The 26922-nt window shown below is 36.7% G+C and overlaps 3 protein-coding genes across 3 annotated transcripts in view; all 3 read left to right on the forward strand.

Moving 5' to 3' along the window:
• Positions 1-26922, forward strand: part of LOC131016908 (uncharacterized) — a 1184262-nt gene that overhangs the window by 106858 nt on the left and 1050482 nt on the right. The gene's annotated exons all lie outside the window — the stretch shown is intronic.
• On the forward strand, positions 1378-4723 carry LOC131016931 (GDT1-like protein 3). Its single transcript, XM_057945738.1, has 9 exons — positions 1378-1752; positions 1828-1884; positions 2180-2311; positions 2600-2698; positions 2798-2870; positions 3118-3203; positions 3599-3682; positions 3865-3924; positions 4326-4723. The coding sequence occupies exons 1-9, from the start codon at positions 1642-1644 to the stop codon at positions 4512-4514; spliced, it is 891 nt and encodes a 296-aa protein (XP_057801721.1). The 5' UTR covers positions 1378-1641; the 3' UTR covers positions 4515-4723.
• On the forward strand, positions 8001-10719 carry LOC131015722 (protein FAR1-RELATED SEQUENCE 5-like). Its single transcript, XM_057944142.1, has 3 exons — positions 8001-8025; positions 8242-9034; positions 9324-10719. Exons 1-3 carry the CDS (start codon positions 8001-8003, stop codon positions 10717-10719), a joined length of 2214 nt encoding a protein of 737 aa, XP_057800125.1.

Consider the following 26922-nt stretch of genomic DNA (forward strand, 5'->3'; position numbering starts at 1 on the left):
CCTGACCGTTGGATTCCTGTTTGGTGATACACTGTGGATTTTAGTGGCTGTGCAAACCGAGACTTGAGTGCCGATTAGTTCTCCCTGTTTCCCTGAGTTGTGATCATTGAGCTGCCGGAAGAAGCCGAGTCTACCGTGGGAAAATCTGAGCCAAAGTGTCCCCAAGGACACACTTTTCCCACCTGATTCATCTTCCTTGTTTCCTCTATTCTTTTTCTTTCTTTATTCTGTTTACTTGCTGTTGTTCTTGGTATTTTGCAGGTACAAGAAGAAGAAGGAACGGAAGAAGAAGAAGAGAACGAAGGTGAAGAGTCGCGAAGTGGATCTTGGCACTAGAGTGTCGTGTGGAGGCGGCAGGACGGTCGGGAACCAAGTGGTGAACCTCCGGCTAGGCGAAGATACCCAACATAGGTTAATAAAAGGATGAAACCATTCCATCAATCACACAATTGCAAAGCGAGTTTACTTTGTATGCGTCGATTGATAAATGCAAATCACTAAGTAGGTTATATTTGTAATTTTGATTACACTAGGCTCACTAGCTAACAAATTACTTTTTCTACTATACTAGCATTACCCTCCATGCAATGCATGTAGAAAAAACGTTTTTATAAATATTCTATATTTTATATATTTATATAAAATTTATATTGCTTAATTATCATATTTATAAATATATACAAAATTAATTTTAAATGATTACTGAAAACAAATAAAAATAAAGAAGTATTCAAAATAATAAAACTTAATATTATGAAAAGGAAAAAAAATAAAAATAAGTAAAAAATAAAAATAAAGATTAAACAAAAATACAAATTAAAAAATAACTTTATTCAGAAATAGATGAGAGAGGAGAGATTTTTTTAAAAAAAATTTAATCTTTAAATAAATATGATTTTTATATTTTATATTAAATATTTTATAATTAGCCGAATTTACAAATAAGAAGATAAAGAAAAAAAATAAAAAGAAAAAAATATAATTTACAAATAAATCTTCAATTTTATTATAACTATAAAATTATCACCCAATTTTAAAATTAATTTTAAGAGTGCGTTCTATTTGATTGTAAATTTATCATGAGAAAATGAAAGATATGTTTAATTTTCTCATGATAAATTTACAATCAAATAGAACGCACCTTAAATTGAAAATTGATATATTAGAGATGTTATATGGTTGGTTTTAAAAATGTTGCCTAGGGTAATGTAATTTTTTATTAAATTAAATATTCAAAAAACTTTGTTCCATCCCGTGTATCTCTGATTAGTAAATTATAATAATAATAATAATTATTATTATTATTATTATTGATTTAATATTTTGTATGTGATGAGTCGGAATGAATTCAGCGTGTGGTCGTGGGGCAATTGGGCACGTCAAACCCAAGCAAAATTAAAATTTCGAAATCCAAAATATATAAAATGCCCATAAATTTAGATTCACTGTAATGATTCAGATTTTCGGAGAGACTTTACTGAAATTTGGAGAAATCAAAATATCTCTCTCTCTCCCCTTTCTCTGTCGCTAATGCCGGCGTAGATCCCAATCTGCAATTTCCCTTTTCCGGTCGAGATCCCCCCAATTGAGCTGCGAGCTCTGAAACTTGTTTTACTCATTCGTCAGATCGAATCCAGAAGAATGGGGGATTCGTCGCCACCGTATAGATTTCGAGGGAGATCATTCGCTGTTCACGTTTTCTTCTCATTTCTTCTATTCATATCTCTCTCCGTTCCCCTAATTTCTGCTCAGGTACTTTTTTCCCCTTACGATTTCATTTATTCTCGATTGCGCATAATTTGATTCAGATGCTTCGGATATAATTAGGAGAATGGAAGTGACGAGTCGAGTGCTGCAATTAAGGATCTGGGCCGGCGTAGTAAAGTGAGTCCATTTTGTTCCTAAATCATAATGTTAATGCATGATAAGAAATTTTGACTTTTGCAATTGTAAAGTAGCTTGATTGGACAATGTATTCCATTCTATTTTCCTTTTTTGGTACTTGTGATTTTTCTCATGATTGAGTTTAGTGATTGGCATGGTGACCGTCCCAACCTCTGGGCATCTTATTGAAAATTTAATTGTCAAAATTAGCTTGGATGCAGTCACATAGTGCACTTACTGAATCTTTGTGATAACGAATGGAGTTTGACAATCATTTATCTAATTCATTGGATAGATGTTTGTGGACAAAATCAAGACCGGAATCAACGAAAAAAATGATGATGATTCTTTTGGCGTGGATGTGGACTCTGGCCTTGGAATCTTTGATGGTTTCATTGCAAGTTTATCGATGATACTTGTCAGTGAGGTTAGTGGACTCTTTTTTATAGTATTAGCTTTGCTAGATTTGTCTTAAGTAGCACTGTTAAACTTCTCTTCTGCATGGAATTTACTCTGGGATTTGTCATGTTGGGTCTTATTTTGTTGTTGGGTGATTGGTATTACCTACCTGTTTTACCATACTGTGACTTTGAATGAAGCACATGTTACTTTTGAAATATAACTTGTATCCGGAATATAATTGTCCGTTTTTGTGATCACGTATTGCAATATTTTTCTGTCTGATATTCTCTTGTGATGATGGTTATGATGCTAGATTGGAGATGAAACGTTCATCATTGCAGCTCTCATGGCTATGCGGCACCCAAAGTCGATTGTTCTATCAGGTGCACTCAGTGCCTTGTTTGTGATGACGGTAAGTCAGTATTCCTTCACCTGCTGTCTTACATGGATTGAATCATAAAGGTACTTTAGATGGATTCTACTAATTATGTTGATAACATACTTCTGGCAGATACTTTCAACTGGTCTTGGTAGGATTGTTCCAAACCTGATATCGAGGAAACATACCAATAGTGCAGCTACAGGTTTGTTTCTGTTTCTCTCCATAAATGTGACTTGAATGTTTGTTTTATTTGTCTTTTATGGGGAGTAGTTAAAGATGCTCAAATGTGTTAAAGACTCTCCTTGAAACGGGTCATTTACAGGACCTAGCTGAAAGGAATGTTGTTTAGTAGCTATACCTGCATCCTATATAGGAACAACATGCTCATTCAGGAGTGATTTTCTTATGTGCAGGTTGTTTATAAATCTGACATGAAACCCTTCTTGCAGTTCTCTATCTCTTTTTTGGTCTCCGACTACTTTACATTGCGTGGAAATCTGACCCAAAAGCTTCCCAGAAGAAAGAAATTGAGGAAGTATGTTGAAGTTTTCAGTTTTGATTTATTAGTCTTTTTGTTTCTCTGCTTCTCTATATCCTGTCTTACTGTTTCAAGATTTAGAATTTGAACTGGTATTGTAGTATTTTGATACGTATGGTCTCATTTACTTGTTATCCTTTGTGTATAACTATTATGCTGGTGTCTTTAAGTGTTTCCTTGTTTATTTCTTTTCTTTTTCTTGAAATGTGGTGTTAAGTCAATTTACTCTGATATTTATCATAACATGATTCACCTGCAGTTTTGTTAATATTTTTACTTCTCGTGCTTGCACTGCATTTCTTTTGTTTTCTTTACTTAATGCTCCTCAAGAAACATGGTAAATATCTCTTGCATAATACACTATGCACTGACTCTAAGACTGATTACTTCAGGCAGAAGAGAAACTTGAATCTGGACAAGGGAAATCAACTTGGCGACGCTTCTTTTCTAGATTTTGTACACCAATCTATCTAGAGGTATAGCTTAATCTTCTGTGATGTCAATGAACATCTTGATATCTTCCGCCAACAATCTTATTTTACAAGAGCCCAAACCTATTGCTACCTTGAACTGTTCTAGTTTTAATTTAGACTATCTGGAGATTCAAGTCTAGATACTAATGCCTTTTTTTTTCCCCTCCTATGATTTTCGTTTGCAGTCATTTATACTGACATTTTTGGCGGAGTGGGGCGATCGCAGCCAGATAGCAACAATTGCTGTAAGTTTCTCTCTTTTTTCTTTTCCTGTAATTTATTGCCAATGTTATTGCTCTATATTTTTCAAATTAAACAATGTCCTTTTTTGTAAGTTAAGACAGATATACTTTCAGTTGTTGTATAAAGATCAAACCAGTGAATAAAGATTTTTAACATTTACATAGAGACTCACTCAAGAAACTAGCATAGCAGCATACCAATAGCAAAGCTCGTAAGAGATGTTTGTTACTGGGAATGAACTTGTTAGCATAAGACTAACTTTGCGAATCTGCTGAATCATATAAAGGTAGATCTGAGTAAGAATAGACAACAATTATCTAGTGAATCATTCATCATTCTTCGTTCGAGTCTTTGTGAACAGCTGTTTATTAACTTGAAAGGTTATCTTCTTCGCGTTGTACAGCTAGCCACACATAAGAATGCGGTGGGAGTTGCTGCAGGAGCTACCATAGGGCACACCATTTGCACGTCTGTGGCAGTGATCGGCGGAAGTATGCTGGCATCTAAGATTTCACAGCGCACCGTTGCTACAGTTGGGGGGTTGCTTTTCCTGGGCTTTTCCTTGTCCTCATATTTCTACCCTCCTCTATGATGCTCAAAGTTTTGTAGATTAACTTGATTGATATGCTCGCCTGCCTAGTGATCATCATTATTCCAGGAAATGTTAACAAGGAATGACATTGTTGGGCTTATATTTTTCATTTTATTTTTTGTATAGATTGGAAGTAGTATGTTTTTCCAATCTTTGACACCAATTTCAAATTCATTATTAATACAATAGATTACAAGTTACCCACGAAATGATATAATCGTACAAACACGACTATGCTCGCTTTTGTTTCCAAGAAATTAGCTATTGGATTTGCAGATTGTAATGCTCATCGTTTAGTTTTAGCTTCATCTCTTGGTTAGACACAAGTCTTCAATCCTCAAATTCTTGCTACTAGTTAGAGTAAAATGTTATTGACTTAAATTTCCGTCGTTTTGTTTGGGGTTATTGGCACATACATTTATTGTAGTAATTTTAACACGAATTTGATTTTCATCCAAATTGAACTGATACGGCACGTCGGCAATGCTGATTGTGGATAAATCGGATGTTTACAAAAAACGATATCATCGATATATCATCTCAATGTCGTCGTTTCCTTAAAAACAAAAAATCTCTGTTCAAATTGAACTAATATCAAGCTGAGATGTCGACATTGAGGTCAATTTCGCTCTATTTGATGCTAAAATCAATTGAAAGATGAAAATTTTGAAGTTATGTTTGGATTTAATTCATATTGTTAATTGTTAATTTTGAAGTTAATTTCAGAATTAATTCATTCAAGTTTTAGAGTCAAATTATCCTAGTCAGCTATAATTTGGTCAGAAATATAATTTATATTAAAATTATTCTGATCAATAAATTATAAATCGATATGTTTTCAAAATTGATGCAACATGCTTCAATAACCATTTTCGTTGCTATAATGGTGGTGCGGTGGTGAGCAAAGAAACAGCTTTAAATGCAAATTCCATGGCGCCCGCCAAATCTCTCTTTAAAAGGGAGATCTACACCACCTTATATTTGAAAATCACACACTACTTTTCATTTCCTCCCTCTTTAAAAGGGAGATCTCGGTGTAATTATACTGATACAGAAATGGTTAGGGGAGAATCGAATCATTTTTCGAGGCGAAAGCTCCGTCTTCTATCTCTTTCTAGGGCCTCTCGCGCTGGATGGATTTATGTGCTTTGGCGTTGTTCCACTGGTAGAAGTAGATTTCGGTAGTCGGCCAGTGGAGCTGGGGGCGGACCGGCTGGTGAAATCAAGTTTCGATTGACACTGAAAAGTAAATATTTATGTTGTGTTATGTTCTTCTCTATCGATGTTCTTTGAGTTGGAGTTATAAAACGTTATTTAAAAATACTAGTAAGTGACCCGTCGACGGAGTCTATTAAAATATAAATTTATAAAATTATTAATGTATTTTTTGTTTCATGATTTTTTTTCACTAAAATAAAGAATTTAATGAAATTGTTTTAAAATAAAAAATTATAATATTTATTTGAAATTGACCGACCTAATTTAAACATCTTATGAAATTTATATGTAAGCAGAGTTTCGATTCAAAAAATTTTAAAAGAGAAATTGAAACAATTATTTGAAACGTAACTATATTATATGTCTGTAGTTGGAACCAGTAATTTAAAAAAAATAAGAAAAGAATAAATTAGATAATAGCACTAATGACTTAAACTTTAAAAATTTTAATAAATTATTAAATTTACAATTACCTCATAATCTATCGAAAAATTCATCATACACCACGTTAGTTGTTGCATCTTGCGTATGACCTCTTTTTTAGTGACTTTCTGAGATTGTCGTGTAGAGTTGCCCATAACTAAAAATAGGTTTCGACATGTATAATCCTACATTTGAAAGACATTATCCATGACTTTTATTTATTGTCGACATAGCAAAACAAGCACTTATATAGAAAACTTCTTGCGCACATTTTTTTTCCAGAAATGAGTTTGCCTTCACTTATGTGTTCCCCAAGTTAAGTTACTATCAGCTTGGTGTCATTGCAAAGCTCATTAGATTGATCATATTTTTGAGAAGCGTGATTATGCATTTCTCTTTCAATTTAATCTCATGACTCGACAATCCTAAACACTTGATCGTGTCGAGATATTCAACTGAGAATACCTGTTCATCGAGGTCAATTTATCCATATTCTTTGCAAATGCTTTCTGAACTTAACTAAACTCTTTCTTTGGTAGACATTAAAGACATGACATAATCATTTATCGTATCAGCCATCTCATTAGGGGCTAATATAGCTATATTCTTAAACATTTCTGTATCAAATGCATTATTAATTACGTTATGTATATAAATATTTTTTCTTGATTTGTGAAATATTAATATAATGAATTTTAGATATTTCATATTTTTTTAGATATATACTGATTTTTAGATATTTAATGGTTTTTGTATATGAAAACTGATTAAAATTTAGAAAAAAAAGAATGAATGAGAATTGAGGAAAATTAGAATGGAGTGTTATACGACGTCACATAGGATAGAATTTATTTTGTTGGAATATTAATATAATGATTTTTAGATATGAAAATTGATAAAAAAAAAAAATTAGAAAAAAGTAAGAATAAATGAGAATTGAGGAAAATTAGAATGGTGTGGTTGAAGGAATAAATGTTAACAATTGAATTTAATAGTTATATATATATATATATATATATATATATAGGGAAGGGCTAAAATAAGAGCATTTATTAAGATATAAAATAAGAATCATTTTCAGCCCTTAGATCATCAAGATCTACGGTTGATTCATAATCCTGTTGGATAGATTTATGGTCCTGAGTTCGAATCCCAAAGGTAGCAAAAATTTATTTTACACAATTCATACCTTTATATAGCGAATTCATACGTGTTCTACATAAAATTCATACATTAAAAATTGCTCTTATTTCTTATTTTAAGATGTGCTCTCACGGTAGCCCACCCCTATATATATATATATATATATATATATATATATATATATATATATAGGAATTGGATCAAAAAAGAATGCTAAATGTAGGGAGAATAAGGAATCAAATCCAGCCCTTCATAAATTTTAATCCTACGGCTGATTATAAATCCTACGACTGATTATATATTGCACCTATAAATCACTAAAAGGTTAGTTTTGTCATAATCTAATTAACCCTACCGTAAATATCTAGCAATAATATGGCAACTCGTTTCTTTCCTTAAACTTAGCAAAACCTAATATTTTCTGGTACAGCTGTACCGTAAATGTCTGTCATCGTCGCCTCCATCATCTGAAGTCTCCATCATTCCGGCGAACTATAAAATCTGTTATAAAGTCGGCAGGACAAACTGCATCGTCCGTTCATCCGACGTAGGGTAGAGATTAATGGTCCAATTCCCTTCATCCGACGTAGGGTAGAGATTAATCGTCCGTTCATCCGACGTAGGACAAACTGCATCGTCCGTTCATCCGACGTAGCATTCTTTTTTGATCCAATTCCGTCCGTTCATCCGACGTACCTGCGAATGGAGTTTGGGTCGTGTAGTACAGGTTTGAGTCCGCCATTTTTACTTTCGTTTGAACATTTCGAATGGAGATATCATGTTTTATGGCATTATAATTTACATTTTATGTTGGAGAACATTTATATATATGAGATTTCCAGTTATACTATTAGACATGCACGGTCAGATTTCGAGTTTTATTAAAGTGTATGATTTTTCAGTTTGTGTTTAGTTTTGTCAACGTTTATTTATATTGTTTTAGGTGAATCAACGACAATTGATGTAGAAGGTTGTGCTGATCTTTTCATCCCTGACTGTGATGCTAAGGAAAAACCATTTGAGGGGCAGGTGTTCTGTAATCTTGAACAAGCTGAGAAGTTCTATGAGGATTACGCAAAAGTTTGTGGTTTTATTCCCCGTAAAGCAACCAAAAACAGAGATGACGATGGCTCCATAAGTACTCGATTTATGCTTTGTAACAGAGAAGGTGTTCCCAACCATGCAAATTCGTTAATTTTTGTCGAGGGTAACAGAGATGATAGGAAACGTAAGAGAACATCATTCAAGGTTGGTTGCAAGGCTCGTATCATATTTAAGGCCATGTCTTATGGTCGTTTTAGGGTTGGAACCTTTAGTGAGGGTCATAACCATAAGATGGTTTCTGAAACCAGTCGTCATTTTATGTCGAGCAATAGGCAAGTTGATGAAGTGCATCAGTTTCTTATTCATGCGGGTATTAGAGCCAACATTGGACCAACTAAAACATTTCGCATTTTTAAAGAGATTGTTGGTGGTTATGATAAGGTTGGTTGCACTAGTATTGATTTCAAGAACTATGGTCGAGACTTGAAGGTGTATGTCGCTGGTTCGGATGCCCATATGTTGCTTGAAACATTAAAGGATAGGAAGGAGCTTTGTGATGGTTTTCAATATTTTTACGACGTTGACGAGGAAAATCAGCTGCGCCGCCTTATCTGGACAGATAAACAAGCTGTGATTAACTTTAAAAATTTTGGACAGGCTGTGTCTTTTGATGCAACATACAACACCAACAGGTTTACGTTTTTTATATTATTATTCAGATATGTTTTTATGGTATTCAGTTCGTGTATATGCTTATTCGTTATGTCATAACATTTTTCAAAGTTTTCTGATGGAATTATTAGTTATTTTAAAGTCAATTAGCTATATCAGTTGTTCATTTTTTCGGAACATCAATTAGTTATTTTTATTTGTTCTCATTCAGTTCGGTTTGCATATTTGTTCATATATAAATCTACTTTATTCGGTATACTATTGTAGTCTGTTTGGGAAGTCTGATGTTGGATTTTATGATTCTTGTAGGTACAAAATGATTTTTACACCGTTTACTGGTAGGGACAACCACGGTAAATGTGTGTCGTTTGGTGCAGCAATCATATCACATGAAGACATGGATTCATATGCGTGGGTTTTGAGCAAGTTTACTGAGTGTGTTGGGAATGCTCCTCGTGTGTTTATGACTGATCAAGATCCTGGATTGAAGAAGGCCGTTGCTCTTGTCTGGCCCGAAACACATCATAGGTTTTGCATGTGGCACATCACTATGAAGGTCGTAGAGAAATTGCCATTTAATTTGAGGGATGATTCTGATTTCAAGTCGAAGTTGAATAAGATTATATGGTCGGATACGATTGACACTCATGAGTTTGAGGATGAATGGAATAATTTGATAGCTGAATATGAGTTGGGTGATAACAGGTGGTTCTCCTCAATGTATGAGGATCGTGCTTTATGGATTCCTGCATATTTTCGTGACATCGGTATGAGCGGGCTGTTTCGCACCACTTCCTTATCTGAGAGTGAGAATAGTTATTTCAAACACTTCCTTAGTAAGTTTTCTGATCTTGTTGTGCTGTTTATGAATTATAACAGCGCCTTAGATTCCCAACGAGATACATGTCAGAGGCTAAATTATGAGGATGAGACTGCTGTTCTCCCCATGCTTACAACGATGGCAATTGAGAAACATGCCTCTAGATTATATACCATCTCAATTTTCAAGGAGGTACAAGAGGAGATTGTATCTGCGTTTTCAGCATGCATGATGGCAAAGATGGAGGGTAACACATTCGTAGTCGATGACAATGTTGACGGTGTATTCACAGTTGTGCATGATCCAGCTGTTGATTATTTGACTTGCCAGTGCAAGCTGTTCACCAGGAAGGGCTTGTTATGCAGACACATGTACTACGTGTTGCGGTGGATGAAAGTTGACAATATTCCTGAAAGATACATTGCCAATCGATGGTGCAAATCTTTTTTGTTATCTACACCACAATTGATGAATGGTAAGCCAGATTCTGCATCAACCCAATTAATTGGCAAGCAGGATCTATTCCATGTTTTTTGCAAATGTATTGGTCATGTTTATGGTGATCAAGAATTGATGAAACAGCTGTTAGATGCATTCACTGAAGTTGAGAACAAATTTGGAAAGCTTGGAAACAAAAATCGAACTGCCAATTCGAAAGAGCATATATTCCAGGAGTTTTATGGGTCTGTACGACCTGAGGTGCCTTCTGTGCTCCCTCCTGCTGTTGCTAAAACTAAAGGTAGTGGAGCGGGTGGTCGTAGGAAATCCGGCAAGGAGAAGGCAATGAGTATAGCTCAGAAGCCTATGCGGAACTGCAAAAGATGCAAATCCATGGGACACCACGACTCTCGGAATTGTCCTACCAAGGCGCTGCTGAACCCATGAAGTTTTAAGTTAATATTTTTTTCCATGTTAGTTGTTTTTACGTCATTCACCATATACGATTTGTTTTGTTGGATTATTGTTCTCATTTAAGTTTTGAAAGTTTGTTGGTGACACTTAATTTTGTTAGCACTCTACTTGACTTGTTGAATTATTGCTCATTTTGAGTAATTTTATCTCGTATGCCATTTTATCTTCTCATTTAAATCTCATGGTTTGTTGGTCTGTTTATTAGTATATTCAGTAAGTTAAGATGTTTGTTCAAATGTAAATTTGCTTTGTTCTATAATTACTTTAACTCGTTCAGTAGCAATTTGTATGTTTGTATCACATAAACGAATTAAGTAGTTTCTTCAACTGTTGGATCAAGTATGTTATTTATGTTAATTAGCTTGTTCAATTTCGCACGAGTGTTGTTTGAATCATTAGTTTAGCTTATTCACTAGTTGGATGTGTTAATTATAGCTCATTTTTTCCATGTTTGAAACATTCAATACAAATTCACATGAGCTTTGTTTGAAACATTAGGTTAGCTTATTCAGTAGTATCAAATGTTTATGTTGATGTTGATGCATTAAGCCACTATTGTGTTAATACATGAACAACAAAAATATATATACAGAACTTAATACTTCAAACATTCCAAATTTTGTACTTATTTGACAATTCCAAACAAGGACAACGTAATATTTGAACACCAGTTTATATTTATTCAAATCAAATTTGAGTCTGCAATATACTGTATTATCCAAAAAAAAAAACAACTGGAAATTATAAATTAAAAAGTGGAATAGTTTTTAGCTGATGAAGTTTCACCCAAGCAGAACTGAATTCACATTGAATCCTGGATTCTTGCACATCTCTCCAAATGCATACGATGCTTTGTCTCCAATATCTTTCTTCTCGTTGTTGCCCTTCCACGCAAGTATCGATGCACAATACCTTACGCGCAACCTTGCCAACTGCTGCGGGCGTTTATTTGATAAGTTGCATGTCCACCCCTTCGTACTATCCCCCATGAAGGTCTCTAAATGCCTCATTAGGTATACTCCTGTGTCGATTACATTCTTACTATCAGCCCACGACATCTTGACGACATGCTCAACCGAGTTAGCCACTGCAATTGACTTTCGCTCCTCGTTGTGGTAGTATAGGTAGTCGGCCAATAGTTTACAGCTTGCTTCATAATATCGAACATTCAGTACAAATTCACATGAGCTTTGTTTGAAACATTAGGTTAGCTTATTCAGTAGTATCAAATGTTTATGTTGATGTTGATGCATTAAGCCACTATTGTGTTAATACATGAACAACAAAAATATATATACAGAACTTAATACTTCAAACATTCCAAATTTTGTACTTATTTGACAATTCCAAACAAGGACAACATAATATTTGAACACCAGTTTATATTTATTCAAATCAAATTTGAGTCTGCAATATACTGTATTATCCAAAAAAAAAAAACAACTGGAAATTATAAATTAAAAAGTGGAATAGTTTTTAGCTGATGAAGTTTCACCCAAGCAGAACTGAATTCACATTGAATCCTGGATTCTTGCACATCTCTCCAAATGCATACGATGCTTTGTCTCCAATATCTTTCTTCTCGTTGTTGCCCTTCCACGCAAGTATCGATGCACAATACCTTACGCGCAACCTTGCCAACTGCTGCGGGCGTTTATTTGATAAGTTGCATGTCCACCCCTTCGTACTATCCCCCATGAAGGTCTCTAAATGCCTCATTAGGTATACTCCTGTGTCGATTACATTCTTACTATCAGCCCACGACATCTTGATGACATGCTCAACCGAGTTAGCCACTGCAATTGACTTTCGCTCCTCGTTGTGGTAGTATAGGTAGTCGGCCAATAGTTTACAGCTTGCTTCATAATATCGAACATTCAGTACAAATTCACATGAGCTTTGTTTGAAACATTTGGTTAGCTTATTCAGTAGTATCAAATGTTTATGTTGATGTTGATGCATTAAGCCACTATTGTGTTAATACATGAACAACAAAAATATATATACAGAACTTAATACTTCAAACATTCCAAATTTTGTACTTATTTGACAATTCCAAACAAGGACAACATAATATTTGAACACCAGTTTATATTTATTCAAATCAAATTTGAGTATGCAATATACTGTATTATCCAAAAAAAACAACTGGAAATTATAAATTAAAAAGTGGAATAGTTTTTAGCTGATGAAGTTTCACCCAAGCAGAACTGAATTCACATTGAATCCTGGATTCTTGCACATCTCTCCAAATGCATACGATGCTTTGTCTCCAATATCTTTCTTCTCGTTGTTGCCCTCCCACGCAAGTATCGATGCACAATACCTTACGCGCAACCTTGCCAACTGCTGCGGGCGTTTATTTGATAAGTTGCATGTCCACCCCTTCGTACTATCCCCCATGAAGGTCTCTAAATGCCTCATTAGGTATACTCCTGTGTCGATTACATTCTTACTATCAGCCCACGACATCTTGATGACATGCTCAACCGAGTTAGCCACTGCAATTGACTTTCGCTCCTCGTTGTGGTAGTATAGGTAGTCGGCCAATAGTTTACAGCTTGCTTCATAATATCGAACATTCAGTACAAATTCACATGAGCTTTGTTTGAAACATTTGGTTAGCTTATTCAGTAGTATCAAATGTTTATGTTGATGTTGATGCATTAAGCCACTATTGTGTTAATACATGAACAACAAAAATATATATACAGAACTTAATACTTCAAACATTCCAAATTTTGTACTTATTTGACAATTCCAAACAAGGACAACATAATATTTGAACACCAGTTTATATTTATTCAAATCAAATTTGAGTCTGCAATATACTGTATTATCCAAAAAAAACAACTGGAAATTATAAATTAAAAAGTGGAATAGTTTTTAGCTGATGAAGTTTCACCCAAGCAGAACTGAATTCACATTGAATCCTGGATTCTTGCACATCTCTCCAAATGCATACGATGCTTTGTCTCCAATATCTTTCTTCTCGTTGTTGCCCTCCCACGCAAGTATCGATGCACAATACCTTACGCGCAACCTTGCCAATTGCTGCGGGCGTTTATTTGATAAGTTGCATGTCCACCCCTTCGTACTATCCCCCATGAAGGTCTCTAAATGCCTCATTAGGTATACTCCTGTGTCGATTACATTCTTACTATCAGCCCACGACATCTTGACGACATGCTCAACCGAGTTAGCCACTGCAATTGACTTTCGCTCCTCGTTGTGGTAGTATAGGTAGTCGGCCAATAGTTTACGCTACAAGAAGGATGTTCATTAAAGTTAACATTTATACCCAAAGAATAACCATGGAGATAAAGCCACTCACCAGGTCGCGGCATACACCCCTATATTTTGTTTCAGTTGCATCTGCAGTTACGTCAATAGTGTTGTCTAGTATATACAGGCGCTGACGACGTGTATCGAAACACAAAGCATAGTACTTATCCTCTTCGTACACAGGGAAGAAAAACTATAGAGGAAAATTATTTTAACTACGAATAATGATACATTGAAAATATATATTTTCACAAGTATTAAAGTTACCATGTCTATGACAGAAAGCAGATCTCCATGATGTGCATGTATCTCAGCAGTTAGTGTCCGAAATAATGAAGACTTCTGGTCGGTGTAGGACCAATCAGTTGGCTTCAAACAATCAACCTAGTACAACATAATACCTATTTAAGCTAATAATCTAAACATAAATAAAATTAAATATTCTTAGTGCCGAATAAGCTGCATAATCAAACAGAACAAACTAATAGTTATATTGTTTTTTCCTGAATAGCATGCCTTATTAATCTGAATGGTTTATTAATGTTTTGCACCAATATGGTATAGTTTACCGAACAAAGTAAATTATGAAATGAATATAGATATACATTTATTGAATTTATCTTTACATAAATTACATAAATATTCACAATCAAATAAACTATATTTTCCGAATAAGCTGTATACTCAAGCTGAATTTAACCTTTTCACAGACAACAGTTTGGAATTTGTGAATTTTAAAATGTATATTAATTTTCTGAATAGTATTCGTCATTTATCCGAATATATTCAATTATGATCTGAATATAGTTATAAACTTATTGCATTTACTTTGCTAACACACAATCGAATAAGACACTCACATATATGCTTGTTGTTGCAAAGAATCGTGTAGGTGATGTTTGAGAGCGATATTGCTCTTGGCCATTCAAAATTAATGCCCATGCATCGATGACACACGTTCCGACTACTTTGCCTCTTTTCAGGGTCATCATATCATAACGGCTTAAGTCAACATCGATGGACGAAAACATTAGCTCACGCCTACAAATATTTCATTTGAGTTCAGTACTATTAAAATATAGAGGTACATAAAGTATTAATAAAAAAAGTACCGTACATATTTTCGTCAGGTGCATAAAATGTGTAGACAGCAAGCTCCTTCTCCTTTATGGTCAGTTGCTTTGACGTTGAGATTTCCCTTTGTAGGAAGGGTGATCTGAATTTGGCCGTTTTTCTTAACAAACTCTTCATTGGTGTCTTACCAATGTTCCTAGCTTGCATTGAAATCTTCTCACACAAACAAATTAATTAAAGCACATGAAAAAAAATATAACTGAATAACTAAAGCACATTCTCACACATACGTTTATAATAGCAAAATAGCCCAAAATAGCCCTTAATAGCAAAATAGAAATATATATTAACAGAGTTCACATACGTTTTCGTCAATTCTTCCCAGAGGCAAACGTGCTGCCTTGCCATCTACTACCTCAGTTTCATCAACCTGTTTATCGCAAAATATTAATTATTTTACAACCATATTGAACTACTTCTTGCTACTTTTCCTAACATATGTTTTTTTAAGCACCTCCAGCTTTTCTTCAAGGCCTTTTGAAGTTTTTCCACGGGCTGCACCTCCCACCTACAGATTTTACCACAACTCCAAATAAGAAAATTTTTAATAAACTTCAAAATTATGGTGTATTTGAATCTAATAGTTTATTACTGGATCCATACCCTTGTTGACCTACGAGGTGGACTCTTGGCAACATCCTTTGCCTTTCCAACTTTCGCCTTAACAGCAACCTACAATTTCCACATAAATATAATTTATATTTCTATGGTTTTTAGAAGCTATGAGTTTTACGTAATACACTAAAACATACCACTTCTTTGATATTGCAGCCACCCTTACTCTGACCTTCATCCACACCCCCCTTATCCACAGATCCTGGTTCAGTAGCATCTTTGGATGGTTGCCCTATACCGTCACCAGAGTTTCCCTTGTATATAAAACACTCCACATGTTATTATAGTATAAACCATATTTGTATATATTCAGAAAATAACATAGAGACTCATATCACCTTCATTTAGCAATACAAGTTAATGAATAAACAATGATTCTAAACTAAATATACTACAATATTACACGAATAATACATTAAAACAACCGAATATATACTCTACGTAACTGCATTATAATAATACAACAGTATACAGAGTATGTGAATAAACTTCAAAAGTAACTGCATAAACATAAAGTATATGCAAATATAATATTTATACCAATATAAAAAACACACTTTACCATTCACAAGACACTAAATATACATTCAAAACTATAGAGACTGATAATATTTTTTTTTTATATTTATATGGTTTTTAGAAGCTATGAGTTTTACGCAATACACTAAAACATACCACCTCTTTGATATTGCAGCCACCCTTACTCTGACCTTCATCTACACCCCCCTTATTCACAGATCCTGGTTCAGTAGCATTTTTGGCTGGTTGCTCTATACCGTCACCAGAGTTTCCCTTGTATATAAAACACTCCACATGTTATTATAGTATAAACCATATTTGTATATATTCAGAAAATAATATAGAGACTCATACCAGTTCACCATTCCCTATTTCAGGTGCTACATTGTCCTCGACAATGGCAGTTTCTTTTGGTGGTTCCTGTTGGACTCTACCTTCAATCTGAGTTAAAAACACACAAGCAATAGGTATCGATATTATGAAGCAATAGCACATATATTAAACAAATCTAGATTCAAATACTAATAATACCACTACATAGCTGTTGGCAAAGGCTTCCTCAACCACACTAGCACCCTCAGAGTTGGCTACAGGTTCGACGAATTCTTTCTCGATTGGAACCTTAATTGATTATAATGTACATGCGTTAACTCCAGAATAACAGGAAATCAAACAAATCAGAAATAATCTTTCAACTATATAAATTTTCCGAATAGAAATATAAATTTGCCGAATTGAATATCATTAATTTACTAACCCAATAAAGCTGACATTCAATTGAATAACCACACAAATTTGCTCAGCAGCAATACATACATTTCAAAGCAAGTAAATTACTTAATACAGGAAAATGACCAAACTAAACTTTTAATTATCTGAATATCATTATGTTACTAACCTAATAAATTTAACATTCAATTGAATAATCATACCGAATAGCAATACATAGATTTCAAAGCAAGTAAAATTATGAATAAAGGACAACATACCAAACTAAGCTTTTAATTATCTAAATATCATTATTTTACTAACCTCATAAAGCTAACCATACGAATAATTTATTAAACTTAATCCTATTACAAATAATTTATTAAACTTAAACCAATTACCTCGTCACGAGTTCCCAGATGAAGGTCGAAAGTAGGTATTTCTTCTGTCGACACTCTTTCACTCACCTTCTCATTTTGTACCTTATCAAATGCTGCATCAACCGACGCATGCAGCTCAGGAGAATAAGAAAAAGGATCATCATCAATGGCCATACCCTGAGGGTGACGCCATGGTCGTGGGCCATCCATATTCACCTTCAATCCTGTAAGCGAACATGCTGCATCCACGCATTGTCTAAAGTACGCTGACTCCCTGTCCACGAGGGATGCACTGTATATCAAATCCTCTAAATCCTCCAGGTGTTCACGTATGAACACTGCCTTTTTCATCACCCTTGATCCAAGGCGTTCATCATTTTCTTCGGCATTGTCATCTTTCTGTACATTCTCCCCTGCAGTTGAATATTCAGCTGGAAGATCAATTGGATCAATCCATGAACCACTTCCAAACTTTTTGATATTTTCTTCAGTGGCTTGACGCTTTCTCAAGTCTGCGCTACTCCAATTCAGTAAAATAGGGAACTCCCTTTTCACTTTTCTTCGATGCATCTGTCATCTATCAACGTAGAATAGCTGTAAAAATAACAATGGTTAAGAGATTAATTTACACAAATATTTAATCATAAATATATGTGAATGTAAAAATTTCAAGGAGTACCACAAGGAATAGAGTTGGCCCAGCAAACACCTTATCTTCATCACCCACCCATGATATTTTATTATCAATAAGGGCTTGTAGAACATACTCCACCCAATTCCATCTCTTCAGAGTCCCTACATTCTCCAAACATCTTAGGATGTACGGATGAACCGTGCCACTTGTACAACTGTGTATCAGCGTATGTGCCATTGCTATCATAAAATGGCGCTTGAACCATGTCCCACCTGTCGTACAATCCAGCATTTCTCTCAAAACCAAGCCAATCTTAATCTTCTCACGCGACGCAAATCCAAAAAATGCAGCCCACTGTTCACACAAAGCATTATTTGATGCTCGACTGAAAATCGGTATTGTCTCAGTCCCCTTTGGAAATCCATACACCCTATAAACATCGTCCTCCGTGATCTTAACTCTGCTACCTCCATCAAGCTCCAGTTCACACCTCCTCTCATCAAATTTTTCCAGAATCCAATAGGCTAGTCTACATGGCAACTTCTTAACCTGCAAACTTAATATACTGCCAAACCCAATTTCATGAACTGCTTTCTTCTGGTCATCATTCAACCGTTGCAGTGCATCATAAAATGACGATGGTGTTGTTCGGGTATTTAGCGAGGGGAACTTCACAGGCTCCTCTTCTTGATTAATCTTTAGCGCACCTCGACGCTTACACGTTGCGTCCTTTTGTTGGTTGAATCTCGTCCTTCTTTTTAGCTTAACCCCCTCTGCTTGTTCCTTTGTGGTTATTAACTTATTATCCTTTTTGCTGGGCAAGAATTAAAAACATGAATGAAAAAACATAGCAGAACATTCAAGTTCACCTTAAAATAAAATATTTACCTTTTTTGAAAGCCCCCTTTTTCGCCTTAAGATTGGCATCAACCGTGGCTGAGCTCCCACCTTCATTTCGCAATACAAGTTAATGAATAATCATCATTATAAACTAAATATACTATAGTATTACACGAATAATACATTAAAACAACCGAATATATACTCTAAGTAACTGCATTATAATAATACAACAATATCCAGAGCATGTGAATAAACTTCAAAATTAACTGCATAAACATAAAGTATATGCAAATATAATATTTATACCAATATAAAAAACACACTTTACCAGTCACAAGACACTAAATATACATTCACAATTTTTAAATGAATACTCTACAAATGAAATCGAATATACTTAAAGTTTAATCGAATAGTATCAACATTCTAATTGAATATACTATCTATTTATGAACATACCTGCTTCATATACTTTCCTCCTCTTACTTGAAGAAACTGGTGGTGATGATGGCTCGCTATCATCTGCAATTTAAACACAAGAATTGTAAGGAGGTGAAAAAAAAAACATAAATGATTCAGAAGGTATCGTTTTTATTAATCTTACCTGAACGTACTACCTTCTTCCCCTTCCCAGTCATTGTCCCTAAAAACACGAATTTGTAAATGTCAACTATAATTTATTAGATGAAACTCTATACCCCACAAACCAAAGAAATATAATATGAAATCTTACCTGAACGTACTACCTTCTTCCCGTTCCCAGTCATTGTCCCTAAAAACACAAATCTGTAAAGGTCAAATATACTTTATTAGATGAAACTCTATACCCCACAAACCAAAGAAATATAATATGAAATTCCTTGGGGGGACCATCTGCACATATAAGAATCCTGAAAAGTCAATTTTCATTCTATGTCTATTATGTGAAACGATTAATCATTGATATAAAATATTTCTCAGCTATAAGAAAACCGAATACCGTTCCTTTTTTTATGATCTTTCTACGCAATATATACGCTATTCAAATCCATTTCATAATCTTTCCGAAGTTAGTTTAGGTGTTTATAACACCAGAAAAACAAAACCCTACAAAGTTACCCTGAAATTTTTGCCGGGCAAATTCAAAGACACGTTGTTCTAATCGTATATGAATCGCCTATCTTTATTCAGGAAAGGATTCTGGGGTAGGGTTTCCGATTGGAGTGAAGCTAGTTTTCTTTTTGCAAAAGAATGGCAGAGTGGATCGGCGTATCAGTTTCGCCGGCCAAACCATATAAAATAAACTATAAAACTTACGTTGTATTGTCGCCGGAAAAATGGCCAAATTCGACGCTGCAATTAGAGTTGAATCGCCGCCTGGTGTAGGGTTTTCTGAAGCGCCGAGTGGTTGTGCGGAAGACGTGGGTTGAGGGGGAGTAATTTCAATTTTTACTAGCGTTAATTGAGGAATGACAGTTCACCAAATGTAGAAATTGACTACTCTACCCCTACACGATTTTTTTATTGCTGTTTCGGTTATTCAGAAGAAAAAAAAAGGGATATTAATAATTAATTACATTCAATCTTGACCATTAATCTGTTGAGATTAAATGGTTAAGATTAATTCCTTATTCTCTATACTAAGGGAATTCCTTGTTGATCTCTACCCTATATATATATATATATATATATATGGTAGTTCAAATAAAAACCATTTTATTGTAAGAACTTAGTACTAATTATTTTTCCATCTTAACGGCGATATGATTAAATCCTATTTCAAAGGTAGTTTTTTCGTTGATTTAATAATTAAGGATACTTATCTAATTTCGCACTTTGAGATCAACCTTGTTGTGATTTTTAAGGGATCTATAGTCTTTTTCTATAGTAGTTTTTTATTCCTAATATACAGTAGGTATTAGAGGCAAATTAAAATATAATAAATTTTAAATCATGTCTATTAAAGTATTATTGATTAAGGGTATGTGATTAGTTCTACATTCTTATCTTAAGGGTGGTTTTTATTTTAACCCAATTAAAGTATTATATACGTTGGAACCTGAATTGGTCTGCCATGAGGCCGAAGATAATTTTTTAGGGAATATAAATAGAATTAATAACATCAAAGTCATATATATTAAAGTAATCAAGTGGAGTACATTTTTAAATTGAAATTGGAGAGTTGGATATCATAAAGCATAATATTACAATAATCATTACAACTTCAAAATTACAAATATATGTATTTTTTATTTTTTGTGTATGGATATAAATAAAATTTTATTGATAAGTGGAATACTAATATAAAGATTTTTAGATATTTAATAGTTTTTAGATATATAATTATTTTTAGATATTTATTGGTTTTTGAATATGGAATTTGATTTAAAAAATAAAAATAAAAATGAATGAGAATTGAGGAAAATTAGATTGGACTGATTGTACGACGCCACGTAGGATAGAATTTATTTTGTTGGAATATTTATATAATGATTTTTTAGATATTTAGTTTTTAAATATATCATGATTTTTAGATTTTTAATGATTTTTAGATATACAAATTGATTAAAATTTAGAAAAAAAATAAGAATGAATGAGAATTGAGGAAAATTAAAATGGAGTGATTATAAAATGCCACATTGGATAAGATTTATTTTGCTTTAATATATATGTATATATATATATATATATATATATATAGAGAGAGAGAGAGAGAGAGGGAGTGAGAGAGAGAGATTTGAGTTTGGGTTATGATGAGGAGTAATATATGCGGAATAGAGGAATGACTTTACCAGGGGAATCACGGGGAGCAGCGAGATGGTTCTCGCCAGAGGAATCACACTCGCCAGAGGAATTACGCTCGCCAGAGGAATCACACTCGCCAGAGGAATCGCGCTCGCCAGAGGAATCATGCTCACCAGAGGAATCACCAGAAACGCGGGGAAATTTCCTGCGTGAAGGCGATTTTACTATTATGCCCCCGATCACGCAAGGCACATGCTCCGATGTTGAAATTACTATATTACTCTTCACATGTAATCTATAAATAACGGCATGCATGCTCATTTGTACTTACGCTATCTTTTACTCTCAATACAACCGTAGCTTTTCTCTCATGTTCTAGCTTTCAGATTACTCTCTTTGTCTTCTCCGATCAATCAGAACTAGGTATAATTTACGATTTCTTCACAACTCACCGATTAGATAGATACCCACCCTCTTATGTTTCACCAACTGGCGCCGTCTGTGGGAAAAATGGGCTAAGATGTGAGAATTCCACCCCCTGCGTATGCAGATATGGAATCGCCGCCGGATTTGCATGCGCAGGTCCCGATTACGCCGTTGTTCGGAGTGCCCAAGTCATTTTAGCTCGATATTTCTGTTTTCACGCCGATCTACTTGCAAATCCGGGAGATCTGTGTTTAATTGTATTTTTTGTGCATGGGGAAAGGTGGTGGAAGTCGCGAATTGGGAGATCTATGATTATTTTTGGTTATCTTACGTTTTACTTCGATAATCGTGTGTGGCTATGCTGTTTTTTCGCTTAATGCTTATTTTCATCATGGATCTGACGTATTATACCGGTGGATTGTGGGGTGGTACTCTATTTTTGTTGTGCTGGGTTTGTGTTGTTGATTTACGGCCGTTTTTCGTCTCAGGGTGATAATTATTGGTGTTTCTCATGTTTTCTCGTATAATCTTCGCTTTACATCATGTCTAACATGTTTTGCTAACAATCTGATAGGCTGATATGTTACCTCTGCTGTTTTTGGCTTTCATGGTTATTTTTAATACACGTTCGTGATATTTATGGGTTATGATTTTCGTTATTTTAATTTGTTTATTCCGCTGGATCTTAATATGAGTTCACAGGGGATATCTCCGTCATTCGTACTCTGTTATTTCAATTTATGCCCTGGGTTTATTTCCCAGCGTATAAAGATATTTTAAGGGGGAATTCATAACGGCCTCCGCGCCGGTGCTCTGGATTTCTTATCTCGGGAATTTCGATCATTAAAGGAGGATCGACTCATTTGTTATCTAGATTTTTCTCACATCGTCTATGTGCAGGTACTATGGGATCTTCAGATGCTCACCGCACCTTGGAGAAGCAGTTCGACTTCGCTGCTCTCACTACTAAGGTGCCTACTTCGCTGTTCAATGGCCTACAGGGCAGCACCGCCTTTACCACGCCGCCGGGTTTTCCGGCTATCCCCGCCACTCCACTGACAGGGCTGAATGTTAACACCCAGAGATCTGCTCTGGTGACACCGGGTTCCGATATGCCAGGCTTGGCCCCTACGTCTGGTGGGGGACCGCTCAACTTCGGGCTGGCAGAGCAAATGATGGCTCTACTCAACTACGCTACTATGCGTCAGGCGTTGGGGACTCCTATGCTATCCACCATTCCCGCTGTAGCTCCTCTGGTAGGAGCGATCAATCCGCAGGGCACTGAGGCCCCACCTCCCGCTGCTCTGGAGGCAAACAATCCAATAATCAATAAACAGGCTGTGGCACCTGGGGAAATACAGAAGCTACCCGCTGAGAGGGCTCTGGAGAGAAGGCCAGAGGGAAGCCGAGTTAGGCTCAATAGCGTTTTCAGGAAGGAGGGGGTCGACGAGTCTGATAGTTAATCCATCTCTCCCGTGTTCGAGGAGGAGAGGCCGAGGGAGAAAGCGCGGCTGAAAGACCAAGTATCGCAACTGAAACACCAGCTCCAGGATCTGGAAGAATCACTGAGGGAGAAATCCCAGAGGGACGATAGAGGGCAGAGGTCAGAGAAATCAAACAGAGCAGAGAAGTCATATCGGTCAGAGAGATCCCATCGTTCAGAGTGTTAGTCAAAAAAGGGTGGCTACTTTCCACCATCATGTTTTTTCTTCAAAAGTTGCGGCTGCAACATTCAACAAAGGCAGCAAACAATTTTCCATCTTGGCTGCCACCTACCTCCTCCCCTGCCTATATAATGATCCTCGCAGCAGCATCCCAACACCACCCAGAACCACCAACACCCCCAGAACAACACCAGAGAAGCACACCATCACCAGAGCAGATTTGTTTCTGCTAGTGAGAGAAAAAATGTGTGATATTAGATAGAGAGAAATCTTGTGTGAGGATAGCTTCTGAGTAGAAGTTATACACGAGTGATAAAAGTGAGTTGAGATATAGTCTTGGTTTAGGCAGATAAAATACAGAGTGGTATTTTATTGTACTCCTTTTGTGAGATTCTCTAATATATTGGTGTGGGTCCGTGGACGTAGGCAGTTTGGCCGAACCACGTTAAAAATATCGGTGTCATTTTTTCTTCTCGTTTCATATCGGTCGATATCCAAAATATTGAGTCACACTAGATCCCGGGCGGAATTATTGGCGTCTATAATTCCCAACACAGAGAAATCACGTTATATAGAAAGGTCAGATGGACGGGAGCTGGAGTACTCCTCTGGCAGACCAGGGCACAAGGGTCACAAGCGCCACCACGCTCACGACTCTCCGAAGGAAAGACGGGAACATGGGAGGTACAAGGAGGATAAAAGGGCCAAGACGTCAAGGTTCCACCCCATCAACAACCGCAGTCCGTTCTCCGACGACATCCTGGCGGATACTTTGCCCAGAAGCTACAAACCCATTTCTCTGGACTACGACGGTACCACTGACCCGGAGGTACACCTCAACCGGTTTGAGGGACTGGTTACTCTGCATATGTATACTGAGGGTATCAAGTGCCGGATTTTCTCCACCACACTGACTGGACCCGCCCAGTTGTGGTTTGGGACGCTCGCTCCCAATTCCATCCGTTCATTTGAAGAATTGCAAATACGTTTTCTGAGGCAGTTTGCAAGCTCACGAAGAGTGGGGAAGTCAGCTCTTTCCTTAATGGACATCAAGCAGGATCAGAACGAAACACTACGAGAGTATACTGCCAGGTTCAATCTTGCTGCTCTGGAAGTGCCAAAGGCGGAATCCCAGATCAAGAATTGTGCTTACGTCAGAGGGCTTAAGCCGGGGCTCTTCTTCGATGAGCTGCAAATCAGACCGGCCAGGGACTTCGACGACATCATGTCTAGACTACCGGGATACTTACAGTTGGAGGATGCCAGGATGGCAAGGAAAGCTGAAAACGACAAACACAAGGCTAAAAAAGCCGAGGAAGCACCAGACAGGCAGCAACACCAGGATAGGGCCCCTTTCAGATGATTACCCCCGAGGGTACCTCCCACCCAGGCAGAGGGACCACACCGCCAACAGCGCACTGTGAATGAAGTTACTCGTTTCGACGAGTACACCCCTTTGAACAAGACACTGAAGGAGATCTTCCATCTGATCAAGAATCAACCGTTTTTCAAGGCGCCTGGGACTTACCGAGATGGGCAGCCCCAACAGGGACCTAACAACAAACTATGCGAGTATCACAATGCCTATGGGCATTTTACCAAACATTGCGGGCATCTGAAACATCAGTTGGAGTTTTTGGTGCGGGCAGGTAACTTGGATCAATTTATAGTCCGAAGGAACGAAACCCAGGCGCAGAGGCCAGAACAGAGGAATGTTACTTAGATGACACGACAATTTGTAGACCGAATACTCTTTTTTCCCCACAAGGGTTTTAACGAGGTTCGGGGCCATAATATCAATAAAATTGGATACGTGGTTCTAGGGAATTCTCTGGTGTCGACTCATTTACTTTATGCTATTTCTTTACAAATATATACTTCACTTAACATGTTCATGCAGAGCATTGCACATGCGATCAGAGGGGGAGTAGGGTGTACACCCATAACTCACAAATTACTACTTGGCAAGCCAAAAGGGGAAACAAATTAAAAATTACTTCTTAGCAAGTCAAGGGAAAAATAAACAACCAGGGACAACGCTCGAACAAAAGGAAGAGCAGAGGAATCATGCTCCCACCAGAGCAGAGGGTTACACTTAACCGTAAGCCACGAAAGTTGGTTGCACCCCCCGGGTCTTCCATGCTCCGTGCAGGGTATTATTTCTGTTCAACCGTAAGCCACGAAAGTTGGTTGCACCCTCCGGGTCTTCCATGCTCCGTGCAGGGTATTATTTCTGTTCAATCGTAAGCCACGAAAGTTGGTTGCACCCCCCGGGTCTTCCATGCTCCGTGCAGGGTATTATTTCTGTTCAACCGTAAGCAACGAAAGTTGGTTGCACCCCCCGGGTCTTTCATGCTCCGTGCAGGGTATTATTTCTGTTCAACCGTAAGCCACGAAAGTTGGTTGCACCCCTCGGGTCTTCCATGCTCCGTGCAGGGTATTATTTCTGTTCAACCGTAAGCCACGAAAGTTGGTTGCACCCCCCGGGTCTTCCATGCTCCGTGCAGGGTATTATTTCTGTTCAACCGTAAGCCATGAAAGTTGGTTGCACCCCCCGGGTCTTCCATGCTCCGTGCAGGGTATTATTTCTGTTTAATCGTAAGCTGCGAAAGTTGGTTGTGCCATCCGGGCCCTCCATGCTCCGCGCAGAGTGTTCAAGCTTGGATGGGAAGCAGCAAAAGAATGCTGGGATGGGAAGCAGCGAAGGAATGCTTGGATGGGAAGCAGCAAAGGAATGCTTGGATGAGAAGCAGCAGCGAAATCCTCACCAGAGGAATCAACGAAATCCTCGCCAGAGGAGTCAGCAAAATCCTCGCCAGAGGAGTCAGCGAAATCCTCGTCAGAGGAGTCAGCGAAATCCTCGCCAGAAAAGTCAGCAAAATCCTCGCCAGAGGAGTCAGCGAAATCCTCGTCAGAGGAGTCAGTGAAATCCTCGTCAGAGGAGTCAGCGAAATCCTCGCCAGAAAAGTCAGCAAAATCCTTGTCAGAGGAGTCGGCGAAATCCTCGCCAGAGGAGCCGGCGAAATCCTCGCCAGAGGAGTCAGCGAAATCCTCGCCAGAGGATTCAGTGAAATCCTTGCCAGATGAGTCAGTGAAATCCTCAAAACAGGAGTCAGAGAAATCCCAGAGAGGAAGATCAGAGAAACGCTTGGAACAAGCACAGCGGGCTAAACCAAAGACGTTCCCAGCAGAGGAATCACAAAGACTTCAACAAAAACAGAGATCATACCCTACTTTACAAAAA

This window comes from Salvia miltiorrhiza, chromosome 3 (genome assembly GCF_028751815.1).
Source record: "Salvia miltiorrhiza cultivar Shanhuang (shh) chromosome 3, IMPLAD_Smil_shh, whole genome shotgun sequence".
In the NCBI taxonomy this organism is placed as follows: Eukaryota; Viridiplantae; Streptophyta; class Magnoliopsida; order Lamiales; family Lamiaceae; genus Salvia; species Salvia miltiorrhiza.